The sequence below is a fragment of the Somniosus microcephalus genome, chromosome 13, assembly GCF_052327205.1.
Source record: "Somniosus microcephalus isolate GS21.2 chromosome 13, FLI_Smic_1.0, whole genome shotgun sequence".
NCBI classification, from domain to species: Eukaryota; Metazoa; Chordata; class Chondrichthyes; order Squaliformes; family Somniosidae; genus Somniosus; species Somniosus microcephalus.
Genome location: NC_140999.1, coordinates 2,507,069 through 2,519,045, shown reverse-complemented (window position 1 = coordinate 2,519,045; position 11,977 = coordinate 2,507,069). Strand labels below are relative to the sequence as shown.

The 11,977-nt window shown below is 58.7% G+C and overlaps 1 protein-coding gene across 1 annotated transcript; it reads right to left on the bottom strand.

The window, feature by feature from the left end:
• Positions 1-1,000: 1,000 nt before the first annotated feature.
• On the bottom strand, positions 1,001-3,624 carry LOC147107965 (uncharacterized). Its single transcript, XM_086004334.1, has one exon. The coding sequence runs from the start codon at positions 3,586-3,588 to the stop codon at positions 1,069-1,071; it is 2,520 nt and encodes an 839-aa protein (XP_085860460.1). The 5' UTR covers positions 3,589-3,624; the 3' UTR covers positions 1,001-1,068.
• Positions 3,625-11,977: the final 8,353 nt, after the last annotated feature.

The window sequence follows — 11,977 nt, the reverse complement described above, 5'->3', positions numbered from 1 at the left end:
CTCAACCAGCGCTTTATAAAGGTTCAGCATAACTTCTCTACTTTTGTACTCAATACCTCTATTTATGAAGCCCAAGATCCCATATGTTTTGTTAACCACTCTCTCAATATGTCCTGCCACCTTCAGGGACCTATGCACATTAACTCCCAGGTCCCTCTGTCCCTGCACACTCTTTAAAACTGTGCCATTAAGTGTATATTGCCTCTCCCTGTTCCTTCTGCCAAAATGCATCACCTCACACTTCTCTGTATTAAATTCCATCGGCCACTTGTCTGCCCATTCTGCTAACCTTTCTATGTCCTGTTGCAGTCGATTGGTATCATCCTCACTGGTTGCCACACCCCCAAGTTTGGTGTCATCAGCAAATTTAGAAATTCTACTCTGTATTCCAATACCCGGGTCATTTATATATATCAAAAAAAGCAGTGGCCCCAGCACTGGCCCTTGGGGAACACCACTGTCTACCATCCTCCAGTCTGAAAAACAGCCATTTACCACAACTCGCTGTTTTCTGTCCTTAAGCCAATTCCTTATCCAAGCTGCCACTGACCCAGCTATTCCATGAGCCTCAATTTTGTTAACCAGCCTTCTATGTGGTACTTTGTCAAACGCCTTCCGAAAATCCATGTAGACAACATCCATTGCATTCCCTTCATCAATCCTCTGTTACTTCATCAAAAAATTCAATTAGATTAGTCAAACACGATCTGCCTTTTACAAATCCGCTAATAAATGGGCTAATAACTGAGCTAATAACTGGGTAACTGGGCCAATAACTTGGTAACGGCTAATAACTGGGTTAAACTGTTCCATCTCCAGCTTTTTCCAGTTCTGACAAAGGATCATCGACCTGAAACGTTAACTCTGTTTCTCTCCACAGACGCTGCCGGACCTGCTGAGTATTTCCAGCATTTTCTCTTTTTATTTCTAATAACTGGGCCAATAACTGCAGCCATTCGGTGTTGAACCTTCCCACAATAAGGAGCAGTGAGAGCCGGTGCTTGTTCTAGGCCTGTATTTATTAGCGGGGTGGCGCCGCCTCTCTCTCTCTCTCGCGGGCTCTCGGCCTCAGCTCGCATCCGTCGCTGCTGCCTTGACGTGGATGGTAACCTTGCGCGGGTTGTAGCACGGATACCGCCGCACCGAGATAGCCGGCGTGTCCAGCTTGGCCCAGGCTCTCGGCCGGGGGCTGTGTGAGCGCTGCGGCTGGGGTTGGGCCTGGGGCTGGGCCTGGGGTTGGGGCTGGGCCTTGGGCAGGGGCTGGGGCTGGGCCTGGGGCTGGGGCTGGGCCTGGGGTTGGGGCTGGGCCTGGGGCTGGGCCTGGGCCTGGGGTTGGGGCTGGGGCTGGGGCTGGGCCAGGGGCTGGGGCTGTGGCTGGGGCTGGGCCAGGGGCTGGGCCTGGGGTTGGGCCTGGGGCTGGGCCTGGGGTTGGGGCTGGGCCTGGGGCTGGGGCTGGGCCTGGGGTTGGGCCTGGGTGCGGGGTTGGGCCTGGGGCTGGGGTTGGGGCTGGGCCTGGGGCTGGGTCTGGGGCTGGGGTTGGGCCAGCTCCCGGGCGTGGGCCCCGCTCTTGCCTGGCGGCCTCTCGATGCTGCTGAGGAGCCGCCTGATCTGGAAGCCTCGGAAGAGGGCCTGGATCGCCACGGCCGCCCGCCTCTGCCTGGCCAAGGCCCGCCGAGCCCGGAGCCCCCGCCAGGCCGCCTGGATGGTGCGGGTGGCCCGGGCCTTCTGCTGCTGCTGCCGCCGGCTGTGGGTCAGCCTGCGGGCCAGGGCCTGGGGGCTGGGGCTCAGGTTTGGGGCGACGGGGAGAGGTGGCAGGTCGGCCCCGGGTGCCTGGGCTCTGGCGGGGGGCCGGGCGCTGGTTTCCGAACCACCGCTCCCGCATCTCGGGCTCGGGCTGAGACCCGCCGCCCACTCGCCAGGCCCGGGCCCGGGGGCTGTGGTTGAGGCGGAGGCCGGTGATGGGCTCGGTCTCCCTGCGGCTGCTCCGAGCACCAGCGGGAAGATGCCGTCGCTCTCCAGCTCTCGGCGGGTGCGGTGGCTGCGGAAAGCGGACTGGATGCGGGTGGCGGCCTCGGCCTGTCGCCGCAGCCCCCGGCGGGCCAGGTGTCCCCGCCACGCAGCCTGGATGGCGCTGGCCGCCGCTCTCTCCTCCCGCGTCCGCTTCAGGGAGCGGCGTGCTGAGCGGTGGGCTGGGCTGACGGCGGCGGCCGCGCCCCTGGGCACCGCCAGGTCGGAGAGATGGAAATCGAGCCCCGAGGCGGGAGGCCGGTGGCAAAGCCTGGCCCGGTAGTCCTGACCCGGCTCCTCCCCGAAGCGAATCAGCTTGCGGGGCCTGCCGGGGCTGCAGGGCGTGGACTGGACCAGGAACCGCGACTGCGGCCTGAGCTCGGCCTCCCCGGGGCCCGGCCTGGCCTCCTCGCACCGGCCCTCGGGCTGCCGCTTCTCCAACTTTAGCTCCTCCAAACTCTGCTCCTGGGCCGGACGGTCACCCTGGGGCCGGCTGGCTGAGCGGTCAGTCTGCGGCCGACTGGCCGGGCGGTCAGCCTCGGGCCGGCGCTGGGCAGTGCTGCAACAGCTGTCCACCGCCGTGGTGTCGCCGGCCCCTTCGGTGAAGTAGCCGGGCACGAAACGGTTAGGCTTGGGGTCGCCAGCCATGCCGATGGTGCCCAGGGCGCCCACGGAGCGACCGTCTTCTCCAGAGTCCGGGCACCAGCTCGGCAGGGCTCGGGGTTTGCTCAGCCGCGCCCTGTCACCTTTGGCCGAGAAGGAATGGCGGTCCTCGGGGTGGCGAAAGGAGGGACCCTCGGGCAGCCTGGTCCCGCTGGATGAGGCTCTCCTGTGTCCTGAGGTGGTGGGGAAGGAGCCCTCGTTACACTGGGGGCTCCCGGGGATGGGGCTTTGCACTCCGGAGTGCCCCTTGGTGAAGGACATGTTGAAAGCCACCATCTCGGACTCCTCGTCCTGCGGTTCCACGTTGGAGGTGGAGGCGGGGTGGAGATTGCGCCGGGCCAGGTATCCCCTATAGAAGGATTGGATGTAGACAGCGGCTCCGATTCGGATGGCAATGTCTCTCCGTGCCACGTAGCCTCTCCAATACGCCTGGATGGTGATGGTGGCAAGGATCGCCTGCTGCCGATTGCGAGTCTGCCTGTGGCCCTGTTTGATGGGAAGCTGCTCGATGTCCTCTTGCTGCCGGTGATGTACGCTCTGGCGCTGCTGCTGGTCCTGGCATTGCTCGTGGTCGCCTTCCCAACCTGAGTACTGGATGCGGAGAGGCCTGCAGACCGGCCCCAGGAGAAGCTTGCGGACTCGGTAGCCCTTCCAGAGCGACTGCAGGAGAATGGCCGCTCCTTGTTCTATGTAGAGCTGTTTCCGGGTGCAGTAACCTCGCCACAGGGCCTGGATCTTGGAGGCCGCAAAGTTCATGGCATTCAGCAACTCCTCCGCCATGATCTCCTCCTGCGCCTCGCTGCATTTCCGAGGTGCTGCTGGGGATTGGCTTCGGCTGGAGCCTCGGGCTGGGCTCACGGGTTTGCACACCCGCCCACCCAGGTGTACAGGGAGCTGACTGGTCCTTGCAGGTTGCATTTGAGGGAAAATAATCTGATGGTTTACACGGAAATTAAAATCTATAAAAGAAAAATAGATATTTGTGTATATCAGTGAGCGAAGATTTAAAGGCGCATGGTTTTGTTATGGGCAGTTCCCCCATTCGATGCCACTCGGCACAGATTTCATCGTCACTCCCTGTCGGTGAGCAGAGGGCAGGGTCTGAGTCACGAGATTCTGTTCACTCTGCTTTTACCTCTCAACTCCTGAGCTCAGAAAGTCCCACTGGGAAACGCCACCCAATGTCTGAGCCCAGACTGTGCATCAATATCCAGACTCACCACCCGCAGACACACACCCGCAAACACACAGACACACACCCGCAAACACACAGACACACACCCGCAAACACACAGACACACGCCCGCAAACACACAGACACACGCCCGCAAACACACAGACACACACCCGCAAACACACAGACACACGCCCGCAAACACACAGACACACGCCCGCAAACACACAGACACACGCCCGCAAACACACAGACACACGCCCGCAAACACACAGACACACGCCCGCAAACACACACAGACACACACCCGCAAACACACACAGACACACACCCGCACACGCACAGACACATGCCCGCACACACACAGACACACACCCGCAAACACACAGACACACGCCCGCAAACACACAGACACACACCCGCACACACACAGACACACGCCCGCAAACACACAGACACACGCCCGCAAACACACAGACACACGCCCGCAAACACACACAGACACACACCCGCAAACACACACAGACACACACCCGCACACGCACAGACACATGCCCGCACACACACAGACACACACCCGCAAACACACAGACACACGCCCGCACACGCACAGACACACACCCGCACACACACAGACACACGCCCGCAAACACACAGACACACACCCGCAAACACACAGACACACACCCGCAAACACACAGACACACGCCCGCACACGCACAGACACACACCCGCACACACACAGACACACACCCGCAAACACACAGACACACACCCGCAAACACACAGACACACGCCCGCAAACACACAGACACACGCCCGCAAACACACAGACACACGCCCGCAAACACACAGACACACGCCCGCAAACACACAGACACACGCCCGCAAACACACACAGACACACACCCGCAAACACACACAGACACACACCCGCAAACACACACAGACACACGCCCGCAAACACACAGACACACACCCGCAAACACACAGACACACGCCCGCACACACGCCCGCAAACACACAGACACACGCCCGCAAACACACAGACACACGCCCGCAAACACACAGACACACGCCCGCAAACACACAGACACACACCCGCAAACACACACAGACACACACCCGCAAACACACAGACACACGCCCGCAAACACACAGACACACACCCGCAAACACACACAGACACACGCCCGCAAACACACAGACACACACCCGCAAACACACACAGACACACACCCGCAAACACACAGACACACACCCGCAAACACACACAGACACACACCCGCAAACACACAGACACACACCCGCAAACACACACAGACACACACCCGCAAACACACAGACACACACCCGCAAACACACACAGACACACACCCGCAAACACACAGACACACACCCGCAAACACACAGACACACGCCCGCAAACACACAGACACACACCCGCAAACACACACAGACACACACCCGCAAACACACAGACACACACCCGCAAACACACACAGACACACACCCGCAAACACACAGACACACACCCGCAAACACACAGACACACGCCCGCAAACACACAGACACACGCCCGCACACACAGACACACGCCCGCACACGCACAGACACACTCCCGCAAACACACAGACACACACCCGCAAACACACACAGACACACACCCGCAAACACACACAGACACACTCCCGCAAACACACAGACACACGCCCGCAAACACACAGACACACGCCCGCACACGCACAGACACACGCCCGCACACGCACAGACACACTCCCGCAAACACACAGACACACGCCCGCAAACACACAGACACACGCCCGGAAACACACAGACACACACCCGCACACGCACAGACACACGCCCGCAAACACACAGACACACGCCCGCAAACACACAGACACACGCCCGCAAACACACAGACACACACCCGCAAACACACACAGACACACTCCCGCAAACACACAGACACACGCCCGCAAACACACAGACACACGCCCGCAAACACACAGACACACACCCGCAAACACACAGACACACACCCGCAAACACACAGACACACGCCCGCAAACACACAGACACACACCCGCAAACACACACAGACACACTCCCGCAAACACACAGACACACGCCCGCAAACACACAGACACATGCCCGCAAACACACAGACACACACCCGCAAACACACAGACACACACCCGCAAACACACAGACACACGCCAGCAAACACACAGACACACGCCCGCAAACACACAGACACACACCCGCAAACACACAGACACACACCCGCAAACACACAGACACACACCCGCAAACACACAGACACACACCCGCAAACACACAGACACACGCCCGCAAACACACAGACACACGCCCGCAAACACACAGACACACACCCGCAAACACACAGACACACGCCCGCAAACACACACAGACACACACCCGCAAACACACAGACACACACCCGCAAACACACAGACACACGCCCGCAAACACACAGACACACACCCGCAAACACACAGACACACACCCGCAAACACACAGACACACGCCCGCAAACACACACAGACACACGCCCGCAAACACACAGACACACGCCCGCAAACACAGACACACGCCCGCAAACACACAGACACACGCCCGCAAACACACACAGACACACACCCGCAAACACACACAGACGCACGCCCGCAAACACACAGACACACGCCCGCAAACACACAGACACACGCCCGCAAACACACACAGACACACGCCCGCAAACACACAGACACACGCCCGCAAACACACACAGACACACGCCCGCAAACACACAGACACACGCCCGCAAACACACAGACACACGCCCGCAAACACACACAGACACACACCCGCAAACACACAGACACACACCCGCAAACACACAGACACACGCCCGCAAACACACAGACACACACCCGCAAACACACACAGACACACACCCGCAAACACACACAGACACACACCCGCACACGCACAGACACATGCCCGCACACACACAGACACACACCCGCAAACACACAGACACACGCCCGCAAACACACAGACACACACCCGCACACACACAGACACACACCCGCAAACACACAGACACACACCCGCAAACACACAGACACACGCCCGCACACGCACAGACACACACCCGCACACACACAGACACACGCCCGCAAACACACAGACACACACCCGCAAACACACAGACACACACCCGCAAACACACAGACACACGCCCGCACACGCACAGACACACACCCGCACACACACAGACACACACCCGCAAACACACAGACACACACCCGCAAACACACAGACACACGCCCGCAAACACACAGACACACGCCTGCAAACACACAGACACACGCCCGCAAACACACAGACACACGCCCGCAAACACACAGACACACGCCCGCAAACACACACAGACACACACCCGCAAACACACACAGACACACACCCGCAAACACACACAGACACACGCCCGCAAACACACAGACACACACCCGCAAACACACAGACACACGCCCGCAAACACACAGACACACGCCCGCAAACACACAGACACACGCCCGCAAACACACAGACACACGCCCGCAAACACACAGACACACACCCGCAAACACACACAGACACACACCCGCAAACACACAGACACACGCCCGCAAACACACAGACACACACCCGCAAACACACACAGACACACACCCGCAAACACGCACAGACACACGCCCGCAAACACACAGACACACACCCGCAAACACACACAGACACACACCCGCAAACACACAGACACACACCCGCAAACACACACAGACACACACCTGCAAACACACAGACACACACCCGCAAACACACAGACACACGCCCGCAAACACACAGACACACACCCGCAAACACACACAGACACACACCCGCAAACACACAGACACACACCCGCAAACACACACAGACACACACCCGCAAACACACAGACACACACCCGCAAACACACAGACACACGCCCGCAAACACACAGACACACGCCCGCACACACACAGACACACGCCCGCACACGCACAGACACACTCCCGCAAACACACAGACACACACCCGCAAACACACACAGACACACACCCGCAAACACACACAGACACACTCCCGCAAACACACAGACACACGCCCGCAAACACACAGACACACGCCCGCACACGCACAGACACACGCCCGCACACGCACAGACACACTCCCGCAAACACACAGACACACGCCCGCAAACACACAGACACACGCCCGGAAACACACAGACACACACCCGCACACGCACAGACACACGCCCGCAAACACACAGACACACGCCCGCAAACACACAGACACACGCCCGCAAACACACAGACACACACCCGCAAACACACACAGACACACTCCCGCAAACACACAGACACACGCCCGCAAACACACAGACACACGCCCGCAAACACACAGACACACACCCGCAAACACACAGACACACACCCGCAAACACACAGACACACGCCCGCAAACACACAGACACACACCCGCAAACACACACAGACACACTCCCGCAAACACACAGACACATGCCCGCAAACACACAGACACAGGCCCGCAAACACACAGACACACACCCGCAAACACACAGACACACACCCGCAAACACACAGACACACGCCAGCAAACACACAGACACACGCCCGCAAACACACAGACACACACCCGCAAACACACAGACACACACCCGCAAACACACAGACACACACCCGCAAACACACAGACACACACCCGCAAACACACACAGACACAGACCCGCAAACACACACAGACACACGCCCGCAAACACACAGACACACACCCGCAAACACACAGACACACGCCCGCAAACACACAGACACACGCCCGCAAACACACAGACACACGCCCGCAAACACACAGACACACGCCCGCAAACACACAGACACACACCCGCAAACACACACAGACACACACCCGCAAACACACAGACACACGCCCGCAAACACACAGACACACACCCGCAAACACACACAGACACACGCCCGCAAACACACAGACACACACCCGCAAACACACACAGACACACACCCGCAAACACACAGACACACACCCGCAAACACACACAGACACACACCCGCAAACACACAGACACACACCCGCAAACACACACAGACACACACCCGCAAACACACAGACACACACCCGCAAACACACACAGACACACACCCGCAAACACACAGACACACACCCGCAAACACACAGACACACGCCCGCAAACACACAGACACACACCCGCAAACACACACAGACACACACCCGCAAACACACAGACACACACCCGCAAACACACACAGACACACACCCGCAAACACACAGACACACACCCGCAAACACACAGACACACGCCCGCAAACACACAGACACACGCCCGCACACACAGACACACGCCCGCACACGCACAGACACACTCCCGCAAACACACAGACACACACCCGCAAACACACACAGACACACACCCGCAAACACACACAGACACACTCCCGCAAACACACAGACACACGCCCGCAAACACACAGACACACGCCCGCACACGCACAGACACACGCCCGCACACGCACAGACACACTCCCGCAAACACACAGACACACGCCCGCAAACACACAGACACACGCCCGGAAACACACAGACACACACCCGCACACGCACAGACACACGCCCGCAAACACACAGACACACGCCCGCAAACACACAGACACACGCCCGCAAACACACAGACACACACCCGCAAACACACACAGACACACTCCCGCAAACACACAGACACACGCCCGCAAACACACAGACACACGCCCGCAAACACACAGACACACACCCGCAAACACACAGACACACACCCGCAAACACACAGACACACGCCCGCAAACACACAGACACACACCCGCAAACACACACAGACACACTCCCGCAAACACACAGACACACGCCCGCAAACACACAGACACACGCCCGCAAACACACAGACACACACCCGCAAACACACAGACACACACCCGCAAACACACAGACACACGCCAGCAAACACACAGACACACGCCCGCAAACACACAGACACACACCCGCAAACACACAGACACACACCCGCAAACACACAGACACACACCCGCAAACACACAGACACACACCCGCAAACACACAGACACACGCCCGCAAACACACAGACACACGCCCGCAAACACACAGACACACACCCGCAAACACACAGACACACGCCCGCAAACACACACAGACACACACCCGCAAACACACAGACACACACCCGCAAACACACAGACACACGCCCGCAAACACACAGACACACACCCGCAAACACACAGACACACACCCGCAAACACACAGACACACGCCCGCAAACACACACAGACACACGCCCGCAAACACACAGACACACGCCCGCAAACACAGACACACGCCCGCAAACACACAGACACACGCCCGCAAACACACACAGACACACACCCGCAAACACACACAGACGCACGCCCGCAAACACACAGACACACGCCCGCAAACACACAGACACACGCCCGCAAACACACACAGACACACGCCCGCAAACACACAGACACACGCCCGCAAACACACACAGACACACGCCCGCAAACACACAGACACACGCCCGCAAACACACAGACACACGCCCGCAAACACACACAGACACACACCCGCAAACACACAGACACACACCCGCAAACACACAGACACACGCCCGCAAACACACAGACACACACCCGCAAACACACACAGACACACACCCGCAAACACACACAGACACACACCCGCACACGCACAGACACACGCCCGCACACACACAGACACACACCCGCAAACACACAGACACACGCCCGCAAACACACAGACACACACCCGCACACACACAGACACACACCCGCAAACACACAGACACACACCCGCAAACACACAGACACACGCCCGCACACGCACAGACAAACACCCGCACACACACAGACACACGCCCGCAAACACACAGACACACACCCGCAAACACACAGACACACACCCGCAAACACACAGACACACGCCCGCACACGCACAGACACACACCCGCACACACACAGACACACACCCGCAAACACACAGACACACACCCGCAAACACACAGACACACGCCCGCAAACACACAGACACACGCCTGCAAACACACAGACACACGCCCGCAAACACACAGACACACACCCGCAAACACACAGACACACGCCCGCAAACACACACAGACACACACCCGCAAACACACACAGACACACACCCGCAAACACACACAGACACACGCCCGCAAACACACAGACACACACCCGCAAACACACAGACACACGCCCGCAAACACACAGACACACGCCCGCAAACACACAGACACACGCCCGCAAACACACAGACACACGCCCGCAAACACACAGACACACACCCGCAAACACACACAGACACACACCCGCAAACACACAGACACACGCCCGCAAACACACAGACACACACCCGCAAACACACACAGACACACACCCGCAAACACGCACAGACACACGCCCGCAAACACACAGACACACACCCGCAAACACACACAGACACACACCCGCAAACACACAGACACACACCCGCAAACACACACAGACACACACCTGCAAACACACAGACACACACCCGCAAACACACAGACACACGCCCGCAAACACACAGACACACACCCGCAAACACACACAGACACACACCCGCAAACACACAGACACACACCCGCAAACACACACAGACACACACCCGCAAACACACAGACACACACCCGCAAACACACAGACACACGCCCGCAAACACACAGACACACGCCCGCACACACACAGACACACGCCCGCACACGCACAGACACACTCCCGCAAACACACAGACACACACCCGCAAACACACACAGACACACACCCGCAAACACACACAGACACACTCCCGCAAACACACAGACACACGCCCGCAAACACACAGACACACGCCCGCACACGCACAGACACACGCCCGCACACGCACAGACACACTCCGCAAACACACAGA

Excerpts from the sequence above, each read along its gene's own strand:
- LOC147107965 (XM_086004334.1), bottom strand. The coding sequence starts at position 3,588 with ATGCAACCTGCAAGGACCAGTCAGCTCCCTGTACACCTGGGTGGGCGG.